At 30.5% G+C, this 27,243-nt stretch overlaps 6 protein-coding genes and 1 non-coding gene across 8 annotated transcripts in view; 3 read left to right on the top strand and 4 right to left on the bottom strand.

Moving 5' to 3' along the window:
- Nucleotides 1–5,666: 5,666 nt before the first annotated feature.
- LOC107476316 (pentatricopeptide repeat-containing protein At2g33760-like) lies at nucleotides 5,667–7,331 on the bottom strand. Its single transcript, XM_016096118.2, has one exon. It carries the CDS (start codon nucleotides 7,329–7,331, stop codon nucleotides 5,667–5,669), a length of 1,665 nt encoding a protein of 554 aa, XP_015951604.1.
- A 1,246-nt stretch (nucleotides 7,332–8,577) lies between these two features.
- LOC107476190 (tyrosine--tRNA ligase 1, cytoplasmic) lies at nucleotides 8,578–12,094 on the bottom strand. The gene is made up of 12 exons (XM_016095954.3): nucleotides 11,978–12,094; nucleotides 11,840–11,892; nucleotides 11,646–11,678; nucleotides 11,386–11,533; nucleotides 10,570–10,859; nucleotides 10,370–10,466; nucleotides 9,902–10,007; nucleotides 9,738–9,820; nucleotides 9,413–9,558; nucleotides 9,087–9,192; nucleotides 8,921–8,980; nucleotides 8,578–8,804 (listed from the first exon to the last, which is right to left on the bottom strand). Exons 1-12 carry the CDS (start codon nucleotides 11,990–11,992, stop codon nucleotides 8,784–8,786), a joined length of 1,158 nt encoding a protein of 385 aa, XP_015951440.1. The 5' UTR covers nucleotides 11,993–12,094; the 3' UTR covers nucleotides 8,578–8,783.
- Nucleotides 12,095–12,553: 459 nt separating this feature from the next.
- Nucleotides 12,554–15,262, top strand: LOC107476191 (uncharacterized). The gene is made up of 3 exons (XM_016095955.3): nucleotides 12,554–13,600; nucleotides 14,217–14,385; nucleotides 14,664–15,262. The coding sequence occupies exons 1-3, from the start codon at nucleotides 12,851–12,853 to the stop codon at nucleotides 15,113–15,115; spliced, it is 1,371 nt and encodes a 456-aa protein (XP_015951441.1). The 5' UTR covers nucleotides 12,554–12,850; the 3' UTR covers nucleotides 15,116–15,262.
- Nucleotides 15,263–16,429: 1,167 nt separating this feature from the next.
- Nucleotides 16,430–17,015, bottom strand: LOC107476371 (auxin-responsive protein SAUR21). The gene has a single exon (XM_016096164.3). The coding sequence runs from the start codon at nucleotides 16,935–16,937 to the stop codon at nucleotides 16,530–16,532; it is 408 nt and encodes a 135-aa protein (XP_015951650.1). The 5' UTR covers nucleotides 16,938–17,015; the 3' UTR covers nucleotides 16,430–16,529.
- Nucleotides 17,016–23,551: 6,536 nt separating this feature from the next.
- TRNAP-CGG (transfer RNA proline (anticodon CGG)) lies at nucleotides 23,552–23,623 on the top strand. Its single transcript has one exon. It is a non-coding gene; the product is annotated as a tRNA-Pro (tRNA).
- Nucleotides 23,624–23,670: 47 nt separating this feature from the next.
- On the top strand, nucleotides 23,671–26,648 carry LOC107476193 (uncharacterized). 2 transcript variants are annotated; one of them, XM_016095957.3, is made up of 9 exons: nucleotides 23,671–23,807; nucleotides 24,463–24,585; nucleotides 24,685–24,860; nucleotides 25,012–25,079; nucleotides 25,206–25,307; nucleotides 25,459–25,614; nucleotides 25,714–25,833; nucleotides 25,961–26,090; nucleotides 26,412–26,648. In XM_016095957.3, the coding sequence occupies exons 2-9, from the start codon at nucleotides 24,476–24,478 to the stop codon at nucleotides 26,537–26,539; spliced, it is 990 nt and encodes a 329-aa protein (XP_015951443.1). In that variant the 5' UTR covers nucleotides 23,671–23,807; nucleotides 24,463–24,475; the 3' UTR covers nucleotides 26,540–26,648. The 2 variants fall into 2 exon arrangements, with proteins under 2 accessions (XP_015951443.1, XP_015951444.1); XM_016095958.3 differs by having other exon boundaries at nucleotides 23,686–23,802.
- LOC107476192 (putative pentatricopeptide repeat-containing protein At3g11460, mitochondrial) overlaps nucleotides 26,644–27,243 on the bottom strand; it is a 2,284-nt gene continuing 1,684 nt past the window's right edge. Inside the window, exon 1 of the mRNA XM_016095956.3 lies at nucleotides 26,644–27,243. This exon is cut by the window's right edge and continues 1,684 nt beyond it. Within this exon, the coding sequence (XP_015951442.1) occupies nucleotides 27,017–27,243 (227 nt within the window). The 3' untranslated portion in view covers nucleotides 26,644–27,016.

A 27,243-nucleotide genomic window follows, 5' to 3' on the forward strand; every position in this document is an offset into this window, starting at 1 on the left:
AATGGCCTACATAGATTTGAAGAAAAGAGATAATGCAAAGCAAGAAAAGGTTGACACTTCATCTTGAAAGAGAGTACTTGTTATAAATTAATTAAGTCAAATTAGTTTATGATGAGGTTTTGGAATAGAATGATATCATGCTTAATTAGCAGTTTTTTTTATGACCTCACATCAATTTTCTTTTCCCTGTTGATTTATACATACTATTGGTATTGTGAACTAACTCTTCTTTATCATTTGCACTTTTGTCTTGTTTGCCTTTGAGCTATTACTATTTTTGCCTTGGATAGATTTTGATATGATTAAAAAATTAAAAGTTCCTCATCACTCCAACTAATTTTATAGAATTTGAAACAATCTATGCAGTTTAATTACCTCTGCGTATTCAACTTATTGGTTTTCTATCTATAAATTTACTAAATGTTTAATAATTTAATCATTGGATGAAATAATTATCTATATAAAGTTCATGATTTAATTTATAAAATTTAATTTTGATACACAGTATAAAGTAGTTTTATATATACATCAAATAATGTCACATCAGTAAAAATAACTAAATAAAAGAATGAATGTGATTGTACGACTATATAAAATGTTTTACATAATCAATGCATCAAAATTAAATTTTAATTTATATTAGTGTATGATTATCATCAGGTTGTTTCGAATAATAAACTGTTCGAATTTGTTTAAGTTCTCGAGTTCAAGATTTAGTGTATACAATTATTTTTTATGGGAGACTCATCCATCATAACCAAATACGTAACTCAAGTTGAATTCGAATTAGTCCCCGTATGGATAAATAGTTTAATTAAACTCTTTTGAAAAAATAGTTTAAATAATAAATGTTAATATTAAAAGTAATTTATAAATAAGTTATTTTGTATTTAATTTTTTAGTTTTAAAAGTGCTTAATTTAAAAGAAATGTGATAAAAAATTTTATTATGAGAAAAATCATTTTTTTAACTTCTCCATAAACATTTAAATATAGCTTTTTAAAAAGCTACAATTTGGTTTCGAAAATTGCACCATAAATTAAAAGTAAAAAAAAAGTTACTTATGAAAATGTATTATTGATAGTAAATAAACTCATAAAAATTATAGTTTAAACATATGAAAAAAGTAAACCTAAAAGAAAGGAAAAGCTAAAGAAAAGTGAAAAGTAAAGTTATTATATTATGCACTAAAAAAAATAGATACTAAATAATATCAAGTAAAAAATATAACATGTCACTAACAAAATCACAACTTTATGGGAAGATCATAAATCGCCGCATGATATAATGCAATGCATATGTCAATTCTTAATAGTAAGAAAAACAAAATGTGAGTGACATGAGAAACTCATTATCAAAACATAAATAGATAATTGTTGGAATCAATGTTGGCATGGCAGTGATAAATGTGCTCTATGACAATGCCCCCACTATAATAATATTGCGCACAATCTTTTACCATTTTACTAACATGCATGCCTTCTGTGACAAAGGAGTCTAGTTAGTTTTCATCCAAGAAATTTTGAAGAACCAATCTTATTATGCAATTCAATCCATGCAGAACAATAATATTAATTTTACTAATTTATTTAATTGTATATATGTGCTACATTGATGTTTATATAATGTAAGATATATATAATGTAAGATATATATGTACAGTGGCGGAGCTTAGTTCAGACAAGGGGTGGCCACGGCCCCCCAAATTTTTATTAAAAAAATTAGTAATACTTTTTTAAAAAATAAAAAATAGTTCAGTTGACTCAAATATTTTATTATGACTTAAAATACTAAAGTTCAATCTTCATTTCTTGTTTTTATTGCACAATAGTTTTAGTTTTAAACATTCAAAACGTATCGAATTTGGACTGAATTGAGTGTATTCGCATTTCGCAGCTCTCTATTCAATAAGCAACACTCCTTCTACCTTTGAGTTCAAATATAAAAAATTAGGTATTTTTTATTTATGTAATTTAATATTATTTTATATTTTACTATTTATTTAATTTAATTTTTTTATATAATAAGAAAAATCAAAAAGTTGATGATGCAATTTTTTAAGAGGAAGGCTAATATTCAAAAAGGAAAACATATAACTTTTACAATATCAACATCTGTAAATAGTTCTTCTACTTCAATGAATCACGAAAAAAGTAAGATACAGCCTTCAAAAGTTTAAAGAATTACATCTCATGAGTTTGACCTTAATTCTTTGGAATGATACTCTGAAAAACGGCTTCAAATTTGGGAATATCACCCAAATTAGAGAGATGATGTTAGATGAGCTTACCTTAAACGGGTCTATATTAAAAGTATCTTGACAATTATCTTCTATCTGACCCCCCCAAAATTTCGTTTCAAGCTCCGCCACTGTATATGTATTAATAATATATTCAATATAATATAATACTTGTGAGTATTTGTGTACAAGTCAAAAATATTCTATTGGTATATGCAAAGATAATATTCCTCTCTTCCAAAAATATGTTTAGTATATTAATAACTCAATATATTTCAATAGAATTTATATTCAGATACAATGAGATATGAATTTATCAAAATTCTAACTAAAATAATAAATATTTTAGAACAAAAGCATAGACAAAATTGTTCTATTGTTTTTGAATGTTAAAAAAAAAATCAACCAACTAAAAATGTGAAAGTTATAAAACAAGATATTGAAAAGAATTCAAGCTAAAACATTCATGATGATATTGTTTTTATAGATGTATATTCCACTAATCACTCCTCCTCTTCTTTTTTCCAAGTTGTTCATGTAAAACAATGCATGGCGTGATGAAAGTGTTATTTACATTCCAAAAGTGATCACCCTCCTGCTTTTTATGAAATAAGTTTCACCTTTGTTGCAAAATAATTAGTGACAGTTTCCTAATTTTGTGACAGTAGTTGTTTTTACATTCTAAATCAGTGAAAGCAAAGAAAGAGATTTGGCTTCCTTCACATACTTACCTAACAAGTTGTTCACAGATGTTTCAAACAAAAAGTTTTATATGTTTTTTGGGTAAAAAAAGGTTTATGGCATTCCAATAGGTCAGGTTAATTGTTGCCACAATAATCCTAACAATAAGAAATTTACATAGTGAAATGTTTGGTTAAAATTAGTACTATAATCCTTTGGGAAAGACTAGTGCATGTATATACCAGATAAGCTTAGTTCTACCAATTATGAGGAGTTAATATTTTACTAACAATATTATTAGTCTACTCTTAATACATTTTGTAGTGCTAGTCCAAGGTTAGCAATAATAATTCAAATTTAGAAGGTAGCTGGATACCCTGATTTTATATATATATATATAATTTTAATGCAATGACATTGATAATTATTTTACATAGTCGTTCAATCGTATTCATTCATTTAGATAATTATTCATGTGTTAACCGTAAAAAGTTATTTTTGTTGTTATGTAATTAGATGTGCGTATAAAATTCTTTTACACAGTGAGTGTATTAAAATTATATATATAATGACCTAATATAAGTCTTCATGGAGGATAATAATAATGTTTAATTATTCTATCAGACCCTATAATTTTATTGATTTTTTAATTAGGTCCTTATTTTTTTTTTTTCAATTGAGTTTCTATACCATATTAGATGTTGTAATTAAATCCCTATTGTGACAAAAATGTTGAAATTAATAGAATATTCTGTTAAACAAAATAAATATAACTAACACTTGATTGAATATTCTATTTTGTTTAATAGAATATTCTGTTAATTTTAATATTTTTGTTACAGTAGGAACTTAGTTGTAAAATCTAATATGATACATAAATTCAATTGAAAAGAAAAAAAAATATAAAGACCTAATTGAAAATTCAGTGAAATTATAAGGACTGACAAAGTAATTAAACCTAATAATAATAATGGCAAATTACATTAATTTTCTTTAAAGTTAGGTGAAACTTTTATAATTTTTCTCTATTCATCAATTTTACAAATTATAAGAATATTAAAAGTGTATTATTACTTCAATGTTGAGGGAAGCTAGTGTATGTTTTAAAGAAGAATGTTAGTTTTTCAATCATGTGATGAACTTAATAAAAACAAGTTTAGTTGGTGGGTTTTATAGAAAAGAACACATACCTTACAAGCATTAACACACTATCAGTGAAAAGGATAGACAGCAATTCAAGAGAAGGAACAAGTCAAAGTAATATTATAATGCTATGCATCCACTACATACAACTCTCTTTAATTATGTCCCTAAACTTTACCTGAAAGAACTCAATTGGACTCATCTGGACACACAAATTTCCTGCCAGACATGCTGTATACAGTAATAAATAATTAGATTTGCATAAACATAAATTTCAATAATGTAAGTTGGAAACAATAAGCCATGGAGAACTTACCCGAAAAAAGAATGCTTATGTTAATTCAAAAATAAATGTCTATATGTATTCATCTGTCTAAAATAATTTATAAAATAATTCACGCCTCATCTAATGTGGAAAAGAAAAAAAAAAAAGTGAATTGACTCAATATATGAAGAGTGTTACAGTTTATGAAATAATTTATAAAATTTATTCTTAAAGAATGCTAACATGAAAAAAATGTAGTCAGAATCTTGTAATACAGAACCAAATAGCACTGAGTATTTGTTGATTTAAAAGTTAATAAACATGCTATATCATTATAGCAAAGAAATTCTAGCCAAAATTCTTGGTCTATCAAATATTTTTCTAGATAATAACCAGAAGGAGAGAAAATAAAAAATGCATGTGCGTGTATTCCTATTACTGCTAATGAAAACCGGTGAAAATTGGTGGACAACAGTATATGTCAAACTGCATAGGTGTAAAGATCAAAACGGAATCTTAAACATAGCATGCATTTTGTAACCCTTAATTTAATATAAAGCCTGTGAAAGTAAGCGAATCATTATCATAAATAAGCACATATATATTTACCTAATAACAATAGTCCAAAAATACATATATGGAATGGAACCTTGAACCTTTTTTCCAATATTATTTTATTCAGGCAAATAGCAATGCAGTTATCTGAAAGCTTCTTAATAACTGAAAAGTAACTTGAAATAACATAAAAGTTTAATTTTGATGCACTCATAATGTAAAATATTTTGCAAAGTCGTCCAATCACATTCGTTTTTATAGATAACCATTCACGCAGTCGATGTAAAAATAGTTAATTTGCTAACACAGCCTTATATGATTGGATGCATGTGTAAAACTGTTTTGTAGTAATGGGTGCATCAAAATTAAACTACTTTACTTCTTTCTTTCTTTTTTTCAATCAATTACTGGTGTATCAAACGGATTGCTCTTCTGTTTATACATCAGGGTATATTATCAAAAATTTACTTGTACATGTTCAAGGATAACATGGGCTCTAAACTTATCAGAGTACCTATCTATAATCTATCCAATCATATCAATTTTAAGTGAAGTACCACAATTACTCACAAAAGATTATGTGGCCAACAAGATAACCAAATTTTAGGTAGATTTGTCATTGGTGACCTTTCATTCTTTCATAGGTAATTTTGTTAGCAACAAGATACTTTTGTGAATGATTTTGGTACTACACTCTTCAATTTACCATATTTTTTTTAGGGCATATGTAACATTTAATCTAACACAAAAATTGACCTGTATGGCTGTATGCTGTGATCATATTTACCAATAGTCCCCACAGGAACAAGACCCTTCTCTGAAATGGTGAAAACGATTTGCATCTCTAACAACTATGGACCTTCTCATAATGGCAGAAACCATCTTACTGAATGTGTGACAATCACCACATACCCTCAAGTTCTTGGAGATCCTGTGTGTGTATAACATTTCTTGCTTAACTTCCTCATCAACATCTTGCAACACAAAATCTGTATCAGGAACATAACCAGCCATTTCTAACTTCTTTATCACATTCATCAACATTTTGTATATCGCCTCTGCTTGAGGATGAGATCTATCTCCAACGCTAAATCGATACGTTTTGTTATCCACTTCGATCCAAGTCCATCCTGGAACTTTCTTCAGATTCCTGTGTGTCATCATATCCCGAAATCTTGCAACCTTTTCCCACTTACCAGCTTTTGCATAAATATTAGATAGTAACACATAGTGCCCTGGATTTTGTGGATGTAATTCAAGTAGAGAATCTGCTGCCTTTTCTGTCAACTCCATGTTCTTATGAATTCTACATGCCCCAAGCAAAGCACTCCACAGCCTCTCATCTTTTTCAACATTCATCGCCTCGATCAACTTTACAGCCTCATCTAACCTTCCGGCGCGGCCTAAAAGATCAACCATACAAGTATAATGCTTGACATCAGGTCTGATAGCATGCTCTTCCCACATCGAATCGAAAAAACGAAGGCCCTCTTCAATCAACCCTGCATGACTACAAGCATATAACAGAGAAACAAAGGTGACTCTGTTAGGTAACATACCACAGCTCAGCATCATATGAAATAAATCAACGGCCTCATTGCCGCTACCATGATAGCCGTATGCAGCAATCATGGCGCTCCAAGTCATAACATTTCTTTCTTTCATCCTATCAAAAACCTCTCTTGCAGACTCAACACTCCCACATTTAGCAAACATATCAATCATTGCAGTCCCCAAGATCACATCCAAAGAGAAACCATTCCTCAAAATATACTCATTAACAAACTTAGCCCTATGCATAGCCCCCAATTTGGCGCAGGCATTGACAACAGTCACCATAGCAACCTTGTCAGGAACAAGACCTTCTTCCCTCATCTGATCGAACAATACCAACGACTCGTAGGCATTGCAATCAGCATACGCAGCGATCATCACTGTCCAAGTCACAAGGTCCTTACTAAGCATTCTATCGAACAGCCACCGGGCATCATCAACCACCACACACTTTGTATACATGTCAACCAAGGAGGCACAAACAAAATGATCCAAATGCAACCCATCTTTCAACACAACGCAATGGATCACACGACCCATTCGAAGATCCTTTCTGTCCCTACAAATTCTTACCAAACAGGGTAAAGTGTAGTTATCAGGGGTGACACCACGCCTCAGAATCTCCCTAAAGGTGGCATAGCAACTAGCATAGTCACCAACCTTGGCAAACCCACCAATCATGACGCTCCAAGTCGTGGGGTCTCTCATTGTCATTCTATCAAACAGGTAATGAGCATAATCAATGGCCTTGTGTTGGACATAGTGGTAAAGGAGCTTGTTTGCAACAAGAAGGTGCCGTAATGTTCCATTGGCTATCAAATGGGCATGAACTTGTCTGACTTGAAAAACATTCTTGCACCTTAATAGCAGAGAAATACAAGAATCGGGTCCCATACTCCCATTGAGTCTGGTTGTTGTTATTCTTTGAAAGTGTTTTAGACCAAATACTGTGTTGTGACTTGTGAACAAAAGCAATGAAGCATATCTAACAAAACCATAATCAAAGGAACTTCGTAGATTCTGACTAGAGTATCCAAAATTTGGATGAAGTGAACTAGGAGAGAAACTTTGAAAATCCAGTTACCAGTTGCAAAATAGATTTGCAAATTACTACTATAACATTTAAAATTTAATTTTTAATTTGATTCTTATACAGTTCAATGAAATTGATTTTATTCAGTTATTTAATCGTGTATTATTAAACCTTGTAGAATAACCCTATATAACATTGTTAAAAAAAATTGTAATAAACTAATAAACACCACAATTTATTTGGTTCGTTTGTAATATAAAATACCTTGTACTAAAATCATATAAAGTTGATATTGTAACTAAAAATAATAAATATATCTAACGTAGAGACACCAAAAAATATAGGGCATGGGTCGGTTTGGTTCGGGTTCAAAGTGAAATTAGAACCGAATCTATCAAAATATAATTGGTTCGGTTTATTTTGAATTTGTATTTTTTGTGCATGTATCCGAACCAAACCAAATTGATTAAGAACGAATTGGTTCGGTTCGGGTAATTGGGTACCCGATGACTTTAAAATTCATAAAAAAACCAAATTTTTATCTTAAGAATTCAACAAATACAATAAACATGTAATATTAATATAAATAATCTAAACATGTTAAACATCAAATACATTAAAAATTAAACTCATTAAAATCCAAACATATTAATAGTGAATAATCTCATTAAAAGCCACTAAAAACCATATATATATTTTTTATTTTTTATTTACTTAATATATAATCGAGTTCACAGGTTGGTTCAAATTCCACACCCTTAGAACCGATACCCAAACCAATCACTATCAAAAGTCATTGGTTTGGTTCGGGTTAGACCCAATTACCCGTTGGTTCAAGAACCAATTTAATTAGTTTGGTTCGGATTCGGATAGGTAATCGGGTACCCGCTACCCGTGCTCACCCCTAAAAAAATATATCTAACGCATTTGACTAGTCAACTTCATTATGCATTTCTAAACTTTCTTTTGGTGATTAATTTTAACCTTTATTACTCCCTTGTACGAGTAAACCAATCACTCATTAATTTTAATAAAGTTACGTGTGCATCAAGTCACATTCGAGAGGGCTTCAAAGTGAAAAAAGAAAAGACGTTGACGATGATAGTATAGAACAGAATATTGCTGCAAAAATAGTATAGAACATTCCAGAAAAAATGAATTCCCCAATATCTGAAAATTTTCCTGTGTGAATTCACATAAAAAAGCAGACCTCTATGGTATTTTTTCAACAAAAACGTGCATTTGCTAACAAAAAAGAGTAAATGACCCTGGCACTGGCAAATACTAGAATTAGCATGGAGGATACTAGCTCATTACTTGGTGACCCTGTAAGCCTGCAAAACCAACACCAATTAAGGTTATTGAATGTTCAAAGATAAATACAAATTTATACAAAATAACTAAGATTGTTTGATGAATTATATTTTACTAAATATAAATTGATACTCACCTTAATCTTTTTAAGAAGCTCTCTAGCATTTTTGTCATTTTTGAAGTGTTGCCTTACCGGCTGCATATTTCAAGAAACAATAATTTAATATGCTACATTGTTGCTTTGAAACTTAAGAGGGACCAAAGAAAATTAAAAGATGCATAAACAAAATCAGAAAAATCACCTCCAGAATTTTATTCAATGCCTTCGACAAAGCTGGCTTGAGGTCACCTGGATGTACTTCCCCACTTTCATATGCAGCGGTCAGCTCTTCAAAGGTTTTGAAAGTCCTGAGATTAAATGAAATCAGGAACACATAACAACAATAAATTGTACAGAAGAAAAAGGAAGCTACATATACGGAATGCACCAGAATGGTCAAGAAAATTGCTCCAGCTAACAATGTGATGTTAAAGCCTACTAACCGAGGAAGGGGGAAAAAAGTAGACCACTCAAATGTCATCAACATAAGGACCACTTATTATTGGACATAAGGTAGCAAAAACTTACTTGTTACCACCATTACTTTCACTACGCTCCACTGTGAACTCATGAAACCACGGTAAGACAAGGTATTTAATGTACTCCAAACATGGGTTTCCTTCCACTATCTGTGGTGGGCAATATGCCTTCTTTATCTTCACATTCACTTCGGCCTGTGATATCAAAAATATAAAGTTGAGAAGTCATTTAAAAAAAGTTACGAAGAAGGAACTGAAAAAACTATTTAACCGACACAATTTTACATATTTGCGACTTTTTATCCCTTTTGATTATAAGCAATCTTTTACTGGAAGAAGAAAAAAGCACTTCCATGACACTATCAGCAGCTTACCTCCTCATCTTCCATGAAAATGGAAGAAGACGTATCACTTTTTGACATCTTTTCTTGCCCTTGCAGTAGACCGGGCAGCATGTCTGCAAATCACCGCAAAATCAATTAGTAAAGATAAACAGCTTCACAATGCATTAGTTTAAAAAGTGAGTGTAGGAGAATACGGTGGGACAGAATAATGGGCTTGTTCTTTCTCTTAATGTCATCGCAATATTCTCTAGCAAGTACATTCACTTTTCGCTGATCCATTCCCAGTTGGCAGATATCAGCCTGTTCTAAGATAAAACATAATGCATTACTTACTAACATGTTTTAAGAAAATTGACAACTATAGATTTAAAGGTTAGGAATTGAGAGACATCACGACATCTGAATACTAATTTGAATAAAAAATTATATACCAGTTGGATATTATAGAAACTGAAGAAAGTAGGAGGGGGAAAAGCAGTATAGCAAAATCATTCAATAGTCAGTAAATGCAGGAAATCAAAACATCCAAACCATCTACAAGTTTCCAAACCATATTTCCCCAGCTACAAATGTAGACAGTTCAGTTCACACATAACAGCACTGTTTATACAAATGTAAAATAATTGATGCAAGTATATATAAAGAAGAAAGCAGAAATTCACCTTGAGGTAAAATATGTCAGCACACTGCATGCATGGATAAAATATCTGAGCAGCAGTCAACTCATCCTGTTCACTTCTTCCCATAATTTGGCTACACCTATATTATTTGAAGGGGAAAAAAATAAAAAAAGTCAATATGCAAGTCCAAATTCACCATTTTACCAAATCATATAAATAAAATCATTAAAAGAAGCAAGAACCTGAGAATCCTTTTTAGGTTGTTCTTCTGAGCTATATCCAACACAAGAGGCCAGTACTCATCAGCCCTTGCATTAATCTCTTTCGATGACCACAGGAACTCAACTTTTCCTCCATCCAAATCCATCCCAACAGCTTTCCAGATCTCAATGAAGTAATTACCCACTGTCTCAATTTTCTTCAAGTCTCCCCCCATTTTGTTATTTAGCTTGGCAAACCAATCTGCGATCCAGATTTTAACGCGGCAGCCAGCAGATGTCAGCTTGTTCACATTGATTGCCTTCATCACTCCCTATACATAAACCACAAGATCGTAAACCACAAGGCCTTCAAAACCATTCACGCCATATTCATTTACCTTAGTCATCAACTATACACTATTTATTAGCCTACGATACACAAATACTCAAAGTTTACTACGTATTCATATCATTTACTGCTACTTTAGTCTTCTTATGCATTTCACTAATGTTTTGTAATTAAAGATAAGACTGATCTCTCTGCTCCATGTCTCATGCAGATGAGATGAAGTTAACAACAATAGAGTCTAGCCATTATGTCTCTATATAAAGGATATAGTGATTAGGATATTTAATTAAGATAATTATGTATATATTATTCATTTAATAGATACTGCTACATTCATATTCCACATTTTAATAAAATTTCCCTAGTTACAATATGGTAAATCCATCATATTCAAAATTCGTACCCCTATTCTAGCAACACAAATCATCAGCAACATTTCGTCCACTAAAATAGACGAACCTACTGAAAAATGACATTCATTTGAAACAATTTATATATGAAAAAAAAACCTGAGCAATGTGCATTCTTCCAGAAGGTTCAAATCCATCATAGCAAACTGGCTCGGGCTTCTTGTCAAGTAGGTTTCGGAGTTCGTCTTCTTGAATGCACTCCTCTCCAATACTCCTCACAATAGCAAACTTCTGATCTAAGGTCAACCTGCCGCAAAAATTAATTAATTTAATAATAATAATAATAATTATAATACGATAAAAATAGTCAAATGCTGGAAACTAAAAACCTGAATTAAGAATTTGAAGAGGAAACTTACTGAGAAGCTGAATTTTGATCGGAAGTGCTGGAACTGCACCGATCACCGCCGCCGCCGCCACCACCACATAGATTCACAATTCTCGTTAGACAGTTCAGTAGAGAGCTATTTCTTTTTTCAAATCAAAGAAAAAATATAAAAATACGAAAATTAACGAAACGGAAACAGAAGAGAAAGAGAGAAAAGAAGCATACGACGACGAGAGAGAAGTAGCATTGAGTTGCTGCTCCAAGGAAGCTTCATCAGTCTGCAGAAGAAAACAAAAAAAAAAGTGAGGTTTACAGATTGAAGGTTGTAGAAGTGGTAGTGAAGGTGAGAGGGTGGTTCCGAACCTGAGGTTCCGCCATTGACGTAGAGGAAGAGTTCGAGCAGCCGGAGAGTGAGTTGAAAGGATCTGATTGAAGTCTGAAGAGTTCATTTCATAGGGCTGCTAAAGTAAATGGGCCGCCAGCTCGTTAGATATTCGGGTCGGGTCATCCAATTGGGCCTGTGTTCAGATAAAACTTTTTCTTCTTTAAGATTGCTCACAGTCCAAAAACACTTGAAATGGGAGGATGTTTTGAAAAAAAAAATTCAACCAAGTTTTTAATAGTTAGGTGAATATATGATTACAGTTAGTTTAGGACAAACTATTATTTTTAACCATAAAAAATTTGAACATTCACAATTTTAGTTATAACATATAAGATGAGGTTATCAAAACTAATATAATTATATATATATCAAATTAATTTATATATTTCATAATAAAAACAACGCTCGAATCTTTCGTAACCAACAACACAAAAAGATCCACAATTGTTAGAGAGATGCAAATGTTTCCACCATTTTTATGAAAGGTCATCTTCATGTGATAACTATTGGTACTTTGATGCCAGCATACAGGTCAATTTTTGTGCGAGATTAATTGTTACAACTTACATTAACTCACCAATTAGAAGGTCAAATTTCATTTCTCAATACACGCTGAGTAAATTAGTCCTTGTCATTCAACCCCACACTTTCCAGTGGTTTCTTGAATTCCCAATTAGAACTCAGCCACCATCTATTCCCATTTCCCAATCCCATTGTAATTTACTTGCTTGAGTATATTTTTATATTACTAAGTAGATAAGATAACATAATTTCTTAGTATATATATGTGGCGTTAACTTGCTCTTGTTACTTCACTTGCACAAAGAGTGCGTAGTTGAGTCTCTCATCAAATGACCGAGTCAACGAGTCGACCCGTTGGCGGCACCGAGTTCAGCTGGTGCAAGGCTGTTCCCGGTGGCACTGGAATCACTGTACTAGGCCTCATCCTCTCTAAACCACCAACCATCTCGTTTCTCCAAAATGCCCTCAACGATATCCAAAATTCCCATCCTATCCTCCGCTCAAAAATCCACTTCGACGATTCCACCAACACCTTCCACTTCGTTACGCAACAAACTCCCTACGTTGAAATCCAACCGTACGATCACCAATCAGCTTCCCAAATCGTCCAAACCCAATCCAACGGACACGATCAAATCGAGCCCTTCCACGCTCTCTTCGAGCTAGAGCTGAATGTGAACACGTGGCGCGATCACAGCGAGGGAGAGATCGACGCGATGTTTGCGAGCGCGTACGCGATCGAAGACGACCGGTTAGCGGTGTTCCTCCGCCTGCACACGGCGGTGTGTGACCGGGTTACTTCAACGGCGCTGTTAGGGGAGCTGATCGATCGGTTGCGCAGCGGCGGCGATGGCGGCGGAAGGAAGGTGGAAGTGGAAGAGATGAACGTGGCGCTTGAGGATCTGGTTCCTGAAGAGAAGAAGAAGAAACCATTTTGGGCGCGTGGACTTGACATGCTTGGGTATTCGCTGAACGGGTTCAGGCTTGGGAATTTGAATTTCGTAGATGCTGATTCGCCAAGAAGCTCTAGGATTCTGAGGTTGCGATTCAACGAAGAAGAAACCAAAAATCTGATTGATGTGAGAAGTTACTAATTTCTAATTTTCTATAATAATTTTCGGTATATTCTTTAGTACTTCAAGTAATTTAACATATTTAAGGGTTGCGAATGGGAAGATTTATGATTTTAAATTTAATCACTAGTGTAGTGTCCACTGTCCACTGATTTGAGCTAATATATTTATATGAAATTATAAAAATAAGAGTGATATTATTAAAATAAAATTAAAAATATTTATTTTTTCGCAATATGTGGACCCTACAACTCCACAAAGTCTCTATGCAAACTATTCATGCTGAAAACAAAAATTTATTCGGAAATTTTATGGTGATTTTGTTATGGTGTTTAAATTATTTAATTTATTTTTTAAAATAAAAAATATATTATGTAAAATTTATTAAATATTATTTATTTATCTTTTTTAGTAATTTAGGTACTAATATAAGCATCATAATATTCACCAAATTTGATATGGGCCAATTTAGCTTAATGGAATTATAGAATTCCCTTCAAAATGCTAAATTTGTTTGTTCTTCATGTAGTATTAGACTACTAGTAACATACTTATTATTCTTATTCTTCCTAGAACATTTTTTTCTCTTTTTGGATTTATTCAATTTTAAAAGATCATGTAGGCATGCAAATCAAGAGGAATTAAACTCTGTGGAGCACTTGCAGCAGCTGGAATGATTGCTTCATGGACCTCTAAGAATCTTCCTGATCATCAAAGGGAAAAATATGGTATGGTTACCCTTATCGATTGCCGTTCGATGCTTGATCCTGTTCTTTCCAGGGACCATGTTGGTAAGCCTTAATTTCTTGTAATCTTTCTGCCATTTTCTTAAAGATTGTTTTGTTCTGCTATTTGTACCATGACATAGAGCCTAGTTTGGTTTGGAGAAGAAAAAAACAATGTTATGGTCATCACTTTTAAAGAAACTACCAAATATGAATCATTTTCCATCAGAATCTATTAAGAATATGGTAATCACTGGCATGAAGTTGTCTTCACCTTAACGTGAAGATGATAAGTGAGAATCAGAGTATACGAATCTGATTCTGAATATATTGTTTTGGTTCAGGTTTTTACCATTCTGCAATCATGAACACACATGATGTGTGTAAAGAAACCTTATGGGAACTAGCAGAGAGAATCTACACATCCTTTGCAAATGCTAAGAACAGCAACAAGCATTTCACAGACATGTCTGACCTCAACTTCCTCATGCTCAAGGCTATTGAAAACCCAGGTTTGACGCCATCATCGTCGCTTAGAACTTCATTGATCTCTGTGTTCGAAGACCCCATTGTCGATGATTCGGCTGGAACTCATCGACAGCTTGGGGTGGAGGACTATCTAAGTTGTGGCTCCTTACATGGTATAGGAACATCCATGTCCTTATTTGACACCATTAAGGATGGAAAATTGGATTGTGCTTTTGTGTATCCATCACCACTTCATTCAAGAGAGCAGATTCAAGAATTAATTGATCATATGAAGAGTATACTTCTGAATGGTTGTAAGATTGAATGATGGTGATAATTATCATTTACAAATTCATATAACTATATGTTGCTTCTTCAATCCCAATTTATGGTTGTACTTGGTCTATTGAAATATTGGTAAGAAATAATGTAAACTGCAATGAAGGAATAAATCATCCACCGAAATTGTGATACCCTTTAAAGTATTCAATTCAGACAACATTTGACTAAGTGAAGATTTGTAAGTTCCCCAACACAATTGTTGCCACTGATTACTGGGGTATTGGATGTGGGTGACAGTTGTAAAAGGAGGGAGCACATTGAAAAAAGAGTGTGATTCTTCCTATATTGAAATTTCACTAGCATATAGTACTAATAATTTAGGTAAATTTATAGGCTGTGGATATCAATAAATTGATTGGAGAAAAATTTTACACAGATGTCTTGAATTAAAATTGATTATATGACTGTCTTAATAGATCTATATACTGAATTTAAGTATTTACATGTAAAAAATTATTAGAACAAAAGTGACATTGTATTGTTTTTGGGATATGGACTAAATCTCTTGGTAAATTTAATCAACCTTATTCAACTTATATTCACAAGTAGAATTAAAATTAGGTTTGGTTGTTCCCAAGTTTTTATCCCAAAACAATATAATGTCTCTTCACGTTGTTCACAAGTTTTTATCCCAAAACGATATAATGTCTATTCTGCTCTAGTAAATTGAATTGGTCTCGAATAGGAGTGTTAGGGGACAACAACTTTTGTGTTTTATAACTATTAATTGACTATCAATAGTATTTTTAATTGTGTGAGATTACATCTAATGGTGAGAGATTACTCACTTTCTTTTTTATGGTTAAATGCTGGCCACAAAATACAAAAGTTGCTGCCCCTAGACTTTCTCTTACTTGAATGTATGCTAAATTAAATTGGACTAATTTTATTTACATGTAAATGCTCGATTTATATAGATCTGTTTAAGACATGCATGTATGTAGTCAATTTTTATTTAAGATATCTGTGTAAAATTGATCTCCAATTAATTTATTAATGTAAATTACCCAATAATTTACATATCATATCAATTTCAATTAGAAAGAAATATGATATTGAAGTATGTAATTCATCCTGTTTCGTACTAATTATATTACTCTTAAATTTTATAATAAAGTAATTATCATATTCAAATGTACAAACTCTTATTATTTACATACTAGTGTCAAATAAATACTTATCGGTTAATGTTCAAATAACATCATTCAATTGAAAAACTATTCATAACAAAACTTTTATCATAATAAGCTAATTAAAGTTAATATCTCCAAGATTTGGAGACCTATGAAAATTGCATACATATTGCACATAAATGTGTCTATATTCTAATTCTAGCCAAGTGTATCCTATATATATCTTAACACTTGCCCATTAGAAAAAAAAAAGGATGGCACATAATATTATAGAAAATCTTCAAAAATTTTGGCTAAGTCAAACTTGCCATTGTTGGATTCTATAGCATTAACAACCTCTTGAAATGTGGAAACTTTGCATGGAACAATGAGGCCATTACTCTGTGAGAATCCAAATTCATTGTATGATTTCTCAAGCAAGATCTTGAACAAAGGGTGAGTGAGGTAGCTTGTTGGAACAACATATCTCTGCCTCTCTTCACCAACATAGATTGCAAAATAACCGGTTGGTGTTCTTGTTCTTCTTGTCTTGGATGATGGTGATGATTCTTCTTCTTCTTCATTCTCTTTTAACAAACATTCATTGTATGAAGAAGCTTCTTTTTCACCTCCAATACCAACAACCTTCACTTTTTTTGCTAGCTTCTTCAATGATACCACCTTTTTCCCTAACATTTTTTTTTCCAAAAATAAAAAGGTTTGATTGAACTAGCTATATGAATTTACTAGATGGGTTTTTGAGGAAGAAATTAAAAGAGAAGATTTATGTAGAGAAAATGGCTTTTGAGCAAGGTGAAGAGAAAGGTTTGGGACTATATATATGTGTGTGAATGAGTTGATAATAAGAATTTGAAGGACAAAAGAGGGTACAATAATCAATGGCATGTTGTGATGTATGTATAAAAAAGGGTCATTTTCTTTTGAATTTTGACTTAGAAAAATATTTTTATTCTATAATTAAAGAGATTTTAATTGTTTGAAGGATTATTTAATTAGTTGGTAGAGCAACTTTATTTTATCTAACAACTATATTAATTTATTTAAACAAAATAATAGATTATATTATTTTGGTTGTAAGCAAATTAAAACACTTAATTGAATATGAAAAAAAAAATCTCATTCATTTTTTTATTTGTTTGTTTTAATTTATATATCAACAAATAATGGGATATGAATTATTATTGTCTTAATTTACCTTAGGTTTAATTACTCTGTTGGTTCTTATAGTTTCGCAAAATTTTCAATTAGATCCCTATACTTTTTTTTTCTTTTAATTGAGTCCTTGCACCAAATTTTTTTTTAATTGAGTCTTTACACTTTTTTTTATTTGGGTCTCTGCATCAGTTTTTTTTAGTTGAATCTCTATAAAATTAAGCCGATTACTGCTAAGAGTGACCTAATTGAAAAAAAAATTAGTGCAGTGACTCATATAAAAGGAAAAAAAGTTTAGAGAGCTAATTGAAAATTTTGCGAAACTATAGAAACTAACAGAATAATTAAACATTTACCTTATTTAACTATCATGCTATGTATTATGTATACACAAAAAATCAATTATCGTGTATAAAAATATGTATTTAGCATTTCATAACAAATTATTATATTATTGTTTATTGCAAGTTTAATTATTACATTATGACATATTTGATTATTTTATTTAAAAAAAATGTAAATAAATATATAATAATTAATTTAGTAGTTAATTTTTATTGTACATAGAATATTTTTTATTACTAAATATTTTAATGTAACTTTGGTAAGTTGTCTTGATTGGTCATTGGCTAAGCATGACCTTATAATAGTAGTTCAAGCTAGGGATAAAGGTTGTTAATATAATTTTATATGATTAAGACTTAAGAGAAGAATTAAACATGAGCAATGTGTGGTACACTACCACTTTAAATTAAAGTAATATATAGTACTAGCATAATAATTCAGTTGGTGTGTGAGATTCAACTCCACATTTGTTGGTTGTCAATTATTTGGTGGCAAGATGTACATACATGAACATGAGTCAATGAATTAGCTAAAATTAAAGGCTTTTTAATTTGTCTAAGTCTTAAAAAAATTTAAAAAAAATTTAGGTGGAAATTCAGGTGCAGTCGACTTCACGTGAAGTTGATACCTGAGATCGAGTCGTTAGATAATTTGACTGATTTGACTAAATTTTTATCTAACGACTCTCAGGTATCAACTTCACGTGAAAATCGACCTCACCTGAGTTTTCACCAAAAAAATTAATATTGGTAGGTAGATAATTAAACATCTTGTACCATTGATTAAGAAGGATAAGATCACACTAATGACTAATCCATTAGTGGTGAAACTATCATTATTGTTTGAAACAAAAATAACTTATATACTTTGAAAATTTCATTTAATGTGACATATGCTTAGAGATATGTATTAATAATGAGAACTCAAAATAGTAAATATTTTTGTCATATTTCAAAAAAAAAAAATTATAGCATATGTCTTACCTCTTAAGAATTGAATTTAACAGAAGTCATAATAATTTTGTGGATTTGGTTTGGTATTATTCTAGGTAACTTAGACCAAACCAATAGAATTTTCAGCACAAAGGTACATAATGTTGACCCTTGACCTAATAGAATGCTTATGATGATGTTCCCACTATTCAATCACGCTTCATGAAATTAAATCTTACAATTCCACCACTCATTTTTTTGACATATTAAATAAATATAATAATTAAGATTTGATGCAAGAGTGCATGTGTATGTTTGTGCCCGTGTTAATTTCGAATAAAGTAATCAAATTATTTGAGCTAGTGATTTTGGATCTGTATAAAATAAAATAAAATAATGGGGCCAAGAGAAAAAATCTAATTCAAGTAAAATACGGGAGAGAAAATGTTAATTAGATTTGCAAGAAATGCAATAATAAAAAATTAGGTTTAATGACTCTGTTGGTCTCTATAATTTTGTGAAATTTTTAATTAGGTTTTTATATATATTTTTTTTAATTGAGTTTTTGCATTAATTTTTTTTAATTAAGTTTTTTTTAGTAATAATTGACTTAATTTTATAGGAACCCAACTAAAAAAAGGAATTGATATAAAAACTTAAATAAAAAGAAAAAAAATGTAAAGACCCAATTAAAAAAATTTTGGTGCAAAGACTCAATTAAAAAAAAAAGTATATAAACCTAATTAAAAATTTTACGAAATTATAAGACCAACAGAATAATTAAACCTAAAGAATAATATCACATAAATAAAATTTAATAATATTACAAAACAATACTTTTTTAAATAAATAAAAAAACAAGAAGCAACAAAATCAAGGCATTAATTGCGTCTTATTCTCATTCTTTTTAAGCTCTCACTCACATGCATTGAAGATCAACAACGACGTGCAGAGAAGAAAGGAACAAAACAAGGGGGCTAAATTATTGAAAATGAAATATATTTAATCAGAAATATTTATAATATTGTTAGAACTATATATCGATAAAAAAATTAATTTGTTAAGAAAAATGTATAAAGTATAAACTGATTTAAGTTGATCGAATAATAAATTTTATTTGGTTAAATAAATATTAAAAATTAAATATTTTTTAATGATCATTTAAAACATTAAATATAATTATAAATGCAACAAAATTAAATCTAATTTTCATATGGTCTTTTGTCAAAGGCTCGTAGATAAGATCATAAGGAAATGCGCAAATTGAGGGAATCACAATATGCAAATTAAATTAAATTATATGTGGGTACATTGGGTGGAGCCATGGAAATTGAAAAAGTGCTCGTGAAAGCGAATATTTTGACTAACAACATTATGATAAATGCAATGTAAAAATTAATTTGGATTGATCGAGTGATCAGTTTACTCGTTCGCTTAAATAAGTGTTGGGGTTTGAATCTCGTCTTATGTATGCAGTAATTTATTGGTCAGCGACAGTAATAAACTCTTAAATGTAGTTCAAATCCGCGATGAATTATTCTTTAATCTGTTGAATTAGGAAATACCTTAAAAAAACCAATAAATAAATAAATGCAATGCAACACAACACTACTTCACGCTCTGAGATCGAAAGCTTTCAGAAAAATGGATTCCTATTGAAAGGGTGTATAATTTTATGGATAAGTTCACATTAATTTGTTAATTTGAGATTTAATTCATATTTTTTTGGAAGGTATAAAAAAGAAATTGAAATATAATAATATCAATTTATACAGATACCAAAAAAATATTAATTTAAATACTATACTTACAAAATAGAAATAAAAAAATTGAAGATTTCACACAAAAATTTTACATAATATTTTTAATCGATAAATTAATCTGATTTATTTTGTATCTTTCGCTTGATGAAAAAATGGATCAGATTTTATATGATTAAACCTGTAAGACTTTAAAGCATGATAGAATAGAAGGAAAAAAATTAAATAGTAGAAGAATCTTAATTTCGAATAAACAAATTTAAATTTTATTAAAAAAGATCTTTTTAATTTTCGAAGAATGAAATAAAAATAAAAGGGCTCATAAAATTTTTTTTATTCTTATTAAAATATCGTAATTAAATCCACATATATTTAGTAAAAAGAAATGTGATGTGTACTCAATCTCAAAAATTTGAATATGAAAATAAACATAAATTGTCTAATTTCTTAAAATGTTATGAATTTGAAGATATTAGTATGGGACGGAAAAAAAATCACTATTAACAATTTTGAGAGGAAAGAATTTTTTTATAACGATTTCTAAAAATACTATTATTAGTTATTTATTGGAGAGAAATGGAATTGGGCATTTGCGAATTCAGCAAGTCATATTTTATTAATCAAAAATATTTAGTAACTAAAAAAAATTAGTAAAAAATAGTCATAACTTATCTTAATTGTCCGGCCAATAAAACATTAGTTACATTATTCGATAATATACTCTAATTGTGTACAAAGAAGCAAGTTGATTGAATGTTTTAAAAATAACTTTTTTAAGAGTTTGTTGTCAAATATTTTACGCAGTTATTTATTTATATTCATCTTTTGATGATTATTTATGTTATTAATATAAAAAATAATTATTTTTATTGATGTGATATTATATAATTAGATATTTATATAAAATTATTTTATATTTATAATACATCAAATTAAAATTTTTTTTATAATGTGTTTTAGAAATACTTAAATTCTGTTTGTTATTGCTATCTTAATAAATAATAGACATACATAAAAATAAAATAACATATAGATATGAATATATACAAATTTTTATTTTGTTTAATAACATTATATACAATAATATACTGAATTTATATCCATATCAAAACGATAAATTTATCCTTATCAAAAAAAGGTTGAAGACGGAGAATAATTAAAAAGGAGAGTAAAAAAGAGGAATTGAGTGAGATAGAGTTAAAGGAGAAATTAGATAAGATTGAATTTTTTTTTAAATTAATTAAAAATAAAAATAAAAAAGTTGTGTTTCATAAATTGTGTCTCAGTATTTTAATTTAAAAAAATACTGAAAATATGTATGTTATACTATTGTATATATTAAAAATTCGTATTTCAACAAATAAATAATTATATATCACCATATTTATGTATTAGTATTCATATCTCAGCAAATAAATGCATTCTTATTGGACATACAAACAAAAAAAAGTCTCATAACAATAACAAATTGAACACAACACATCAAATGTAATTTTAATAGAGGAATGTTAGAGACAGTAATTTTTGTGTTTTATAATTATCAATTGGTCATTAATAATATTTTTAATGGTGTGAGATAACATTCAATGATAAGAGATCACTCACTTTTTTTAGTGGTTAAGTATCGATCACAAAACACAAAAATTATTGACCCCTAGATTTTCTCATTTTAATACTAAACAAAGTCTAAAAAAAGAAAATTTAGAAATAAAAAAGGGAGAATGTACAATATTTTGGAAAGTAAATTTTTTTTATTATAAAAAAATTAGATGGTGTTAATTGTTTAATTTTATTTTTTATTATTTTTTTATATTTATTTTTTATCTTATTTATAAAATTAATAATAAAAGATCATATTTTATTTTTTTAAATGTTAAAAAAAATAAAGAGCATCCATTTATAACATTTTGTATGTAGGGTATACTTATTAATGCTTGAGAATTGTAAAGAATTGTGTTCATATTCGTTAGCAATAACATACATAGCACTAAGGGGGATAGAGAGGGGTCCATGATTTTGTAATTAGTGTTTAAGCACTCACTTATGTTCTCGTTGACAATATATGCCTACAACTTAACGTTGACTTTTGTTGTTATTTGACTTTCTCTAATATAGTGTTATGGCATTTGGAGGTGAAATAGGGTTTCTATAACAAAGTCAACTGCTTGCTAGTTGCTATGCCGGCAATGCCATTTGACTGAAAGTTACTTGACATTGTAATGGCAATGAAACCACAAAATTAGGAATTTGGATCCTCTAAATTTTAAATTTGTATTTTAGAAAGTAAAGTGTGATCTTTTATCCTTAAATAGTTTTTCTCTCATATTTATTCTTGGTCCTACCTATAAAATAAATGATAAAATATTACACTTTACTCTCTAAAGTGAAATTCAAACTTTAGAAAATTCAAATTCCAAAATTAGATGTCACAATGTAAGTTCTATACATGGGTATCTAATTCAATTCAATCCGATTAATTAAAATTATTAATCTGATATATTATAGATAGAATAGAATACATACGAGTAGAATTTTCATGCGAGTTGGATATGGTGTGAATTGAATCTTAATTCTATTCAATCAGTGTGAATTGAATAAAAATCAGTTTTATTTTAAATTATCATAAAATTATATAATAATATTACATCTTTTTTGTAATCCACACTAGAATTAGGATTAGGGTTAGATCCAACCTCTATCCTATCATACCCATTACCACCCTTATACATAATGGCAATCAAATTTAGTAGGTTTAATTACTTCGTCGATCCGTAAGTTTTATCGAATTTTTAATTAAATTTAGATATATATTTTTTTAATTATATCTTTATATTATATCAAATTTTGTAATTAAGCATATATCATAATAAAAATGTTAAAATTAATAGAATATTCCGTAAAACAAAAAAAATATACCTCACACTTGACTTTATATTTCATTTTATTTAAAAAAATAATGCGTTAATTTTAACGCTTTTGTTATAATAAAGACTCGGGTATAAAATCTAATATGGTATATGTGCTTCAAATCTTGAACATTAACTCAGTAACTTTAAATCTTTGTTGATTAAATATGTGTAATGTAACGATTATCAAAAGTGGGTGTTTGGTCTAGTGGTATGATTCTCGCTTCGGGTGCGAGAGGTCCCGAGTTCGATTCTCGGAACACCCCATTTTTTTTCACTTTTCTTAATTGTTCTTTTCTTGATGATGCAAATCCGTACGGTGCATCTCTGAAGCTATTAACCTCTGATGCATTGCAAAGTTTCTCTTTCTTTCTCTCTCTGCACCGCCTCCTTCCAATTGTTTCCATGGTTTTTCTCAATCTCATCTTTCTGGTGTTGCTTCTGAGTAAGGTTCGTTTCCTTTGTCTCTTTATTTTGTTACTGCACTATTTGATTTTTCATCCTTCGTATACCATTGAATTGAATTGAACTGTTCAGTAATTGCCACAACAAAACTCCGAGACTGTGATAAATCCCCCCTTGGTTTTGCAGCTCGCATCCTAATTATCAAAAATGGGGAGAAATAAAAATTGGATTTTTTTTTACTAAAAAAATTAAAACCTACTTGGATAATCATTATTCTTATGATATGTCAATAGCAATTTTTGTTTTTTTTTTTTGAAGTTTTGGGATTTTATTGATGCTTGCTTCAATAGACATTGATGTTCACATGTAAAGGAGGTAGAGAATTTGAGATTCAATTCATTTCGTTTCATGAGGGCCACACCAAAATCCCCCTTTTTTTTCTCATTAAAAGATCATTATTAATGTTTTTGGGATTAGGGGGATTTGAGTTGTATGTTTTCTGATCATGGACATTGCTTAATTTTCATTTTCGAGGCTACTAAGCTACATTGTTAATTTCATATTTACATGGCATCCAAGTTTAACTAATAATGGCTTGTGTTGTTTGCTATATAATTGTGTTTGTATCTGTTCTTTTCATGAATTCTTTGCTGTTAGTGCCATGATGAACTGATATAGAAGACAATCATATGTATGCTAGGTCCAGAGTATGCATGAGTTCGTTGCTAGATAAAGCGCGGTTAATGATGAATATACATTGCCTTGGAAGGAACCTTGTAACTGCTTCTTCATCCTTGCATCATGTACAACTTCCGGGGCAAAAGTAAGTGATTAATTTGTGTATCTAATTGTCGAACATGTTCATATGTTCTTAATTTAAATAAAATGTCATTCGGCGCTACTTGTGGATGTTTTGTTGCAGGGAAGCTCATTTTTGGTATGTTTTACCTGATGAGATAAAGGACACAAACCTACTAAACCAATATTTCGAAATTCTATCGCCTTCTGAAAAAGAAAATGTATTTCGTATGAGTGGGGAACGGCTAAAGAAAAGAGCGATCCTAGCTCGTGCATTGGTTCGCACCACACTAGCAAGATGTAAGTTTTATGATTCTTGTGCTGACTGACTGAGTTTTTTCCTGTCATGTATAATGTTATTCTATCAACAATATGGAACTCCTTCCACATAGTAGATATATATGCATAAAACATCCTGTATTTGCATCTAAACAATAATTTTTGTTGCTAGATCAGACAAATTGTCAGATTGATCCAAAAGCTTTGAGGTTTAAGAAGAACAGTTATGGGAAGCCTGAGGTGTGTTTCTTAACCGATATTATCTGTAACTTCCGTATGATTTAGCTCTCTTATTTCTTCATTAACACATTATTCGTTTGAGTATTCTTGGGAACACACAATATTCTTAACAGCATATTTAAATAGGTGGATTGGCAATATACTGAAGATTGGAGCCTACCACAACTTCATTTTAATCTCTCACATACTTCATCTTTGATTGCTTGTGGAGTAACTGTGGGATCTCCGGTATGTATAGATTTTTACCATTATTATTTTAGTAAACTGGTCATCATATATTCATCTAGTTTTATGACTTTCTCATTCTTCTGTTGTCATTTTTGTCTATCAAAGAACATTTGATCTTTTAACTGAGTTTAATTTGCCATTTGCATTGTAGATTGGTATTGATGTGGAAGAAAAACAAAGGAGATTGAAGAATGACGTTTTGGCATTTGCAAGACGATACTTTTCTCCCGATGAAATAGAAATGCTGACTCAGATTGCAGACCCTGAACTTCGGCGTCTGGAGTTAATCAAGTTATGGACTCTGAAGGTTAATTATAGTTTTGAATGTTAATATTGTTGCCAGTTTGTAAATTTCTTTATTTTCTATTTTATGTTCTATCACTTAATAGACTTTTCCCATTTCTAGGAAGCATATGTAAAAGCTGTAGGGAAGGGCTTCTCAAATTCGCCTTTTAATACTTTTACAGTTCGATTAGGACACCGTACGAAAACCGGCATCCATCTTCGACCTCCTGTGATGTCAAAGGTATGCCTCACTCTTGTAGTGCCTGAAATTGAAAAAGTCATTAATCAAAGACATTAATAATATGATTAATGTCAATGTCGATGGATAATTGGTTTTGACTGCTTTTAGAATTTTACTTTGTCGACAGGCGCAGGAAATTACCGTCGAGCCTCCTGATGAGTCGAAGAATGTCTCAGGCAATTGGCAGTTTGTACTCCTTGAGTTAGATGGTTCACATTATGCTGCCATTTGTATAGAACAAGAAAGCACCAATAGAGGTATTAATTGATAAGTCTTATTTGATACATCAAAGTCCAAGTTGATGCATGTTTAAGTATTTTGTATTCCACATAGATGCAACCACATTTGTAGTTATGTTCATTTGTGGCTCTAACAATCCTCCCTCAATTCCATATTGCTAACTCGTTTGGATTTTTATGATCCATTTACATATTGATGTATTTAGATGCAATTTGTATCTAAGAAAAAGGTCAAAACTACTTCTCAATATGGAATCTAGGGAATGATTGTGTAGCATTATTGGTGTCAGTATCATGAGTTTGAGTAGCTGAGACAATCTCATGTTTGTGCTTTTTCAGGAAAAGGAAGCATTCCTGTGAATCTGAAGCTAAGGAAAACAATCCCATTTGTTGAAGATGAATGTATTTTAGGAACTGAGAAAGCTGTAGTAATTAGTGGTTTGACTACACTATTAGAGTGTGAATGATTATTTTTGTAATCAAATGGAAGTTTTGGCAATGGCTTTAAATTTTGCCTTCCTTTAGAATTTGGAATTAATGGACAAAACAAACAAAACAAAAAAGGTCTATGAAAAAAAATAATTATTTGAATAAATTAATAATTTGTACAGACACAAGTTTAGAAGAAGTTTTAAGCCTTGAAAAGTTGGTTACCCTCTCAGTAGTTCTTTTCCCCCTAAATGACATTTGATAGATGCTATACACATTCCTAGAAATTGCACTTTGCAATTGCAGTCTTCCTTCCCAAGTGGGGTGTTTCCATGTCACTTTTTGAAGGAGTTGACCATGAAAATTTCCAAAAAAATTGTTGTATTCTCCACAGTCACCAATAACAACAATAAAATCTAATCTTTGAAACTGGTAAGGTGGAATCAGCTGAAAATACAAAACAATGTTTGTGTTCTATCAAACGCGAACGTCCCCGAAACTGCACTACATTAGTTTTACCAGTAGTCCTTGCAAGAACACGCCCCATCTCTGAAATGATGAAAACGAGTGGCATCTCTAACAACAAATTGGCGATTGACAATCTTGCTAACCAGCTTAATGAACAAGTGACAATCTACACAAACCCTAAGGTTTTTCATCACAGTAATCTCAGTCCCGGACTTGGTGTGCAAGAGAGCGAACGCAATTGCCAGTTTTTCGCTGTGCACCCCTGTGCCAATTA

The sequence above is a fragment of the Arachis duranensis genome, chromosome 2 (assembly GCF_000817695.3).
Source record: "Arachis duranensis cultivar V14167 chromosome 2, aradu.V14167.gnm2.J7QH, whole genome shotgun sequence".
In the NCBI taxonomy this organism is placed as follows: Eukaryota; Viridiplantae; Streptophyta; class Magnoliopsida; order Fabales; family Fabaceae; genus Arachis; species Arachis duranensis.

Excerpts from the sequence above, each read along its gene's own strand:
- LOC107476371 (XM_016096164.3), bottom strand. The coding sequence starts at position 16,937 with ATGTTAGGGAAAAAGGTGGTATCATTGAAGAAGCTAGCAAAAAAAGTG.
- LOC107476193 (XM_016095957.3), top strand. The coding sequence starts at position 24,476 with ATGAGTTCGTTGCTAGATAAAGCGCGGTTAATGATGAATATACATTGC. Across the intron at positions 25,615-25,713 it reads TCAAGTTATGGACTCTGAAG|GAAGCATATGTAAAAGCTGT; the intron begins GTTAATTATAGT and ends TCCCATTTCTAG. Across the intron at positions 25,834-25,960 it reads GACCTCCTGTGATGTCAAAG|GCGCAGGAAATTACCGTCGA; the intron begins GTATGCCTCACT and ends CTTTGTCGACAG.
- LOC107476316 (XM_016096118.2), bottom strand. The coding sequence starts at position 7,331 with ATGGGACCCGATTCTTGTATTTCTCTGCTATTAAGGTGCAAGAATGTT.
- LOC107476190 (XM_016095954.3), bottom strand. Across the intron at positions 9,559-9,737 it reads TTTTCATGGAAGATGAGGAG|GCCGAAGTGAATGTGAAGAT; the intron begins GTAAGCTGCTGA and ends TTGATATCACAG. Across the intron at positions 9,193-9,412 it reads GAAAGTAATGGTGGTAACAA|GACTTTCAAAACCTTTGAAG; the intron begins GTAAGTTTTTGC and ends ATTTAATCTCAG.
- LOC107476191 (XM_016095955.3), top strand. The coding sequence starts at position 12,851 with ATGACCGAGTCAACGAGTCGACCCGTTGGCGGCACCGAGTTCAGCTGG. Across the intron at positions 13,601-14,216 it reads AAACCAAAAATCTGATTGAT|GCATGCAAATCAAGAGGAAT; the intron begins GTGAGAAGTTAC and ends AAGATCATGTAG. Across the intron at positions 14,386-14,663 it reads TCTTTCCAGGGACCATGTTG|GTTTTTACCATTCTGCAATC; the intron begins GTAAGCCTTAAT and ends GTTTTGGTTCAG.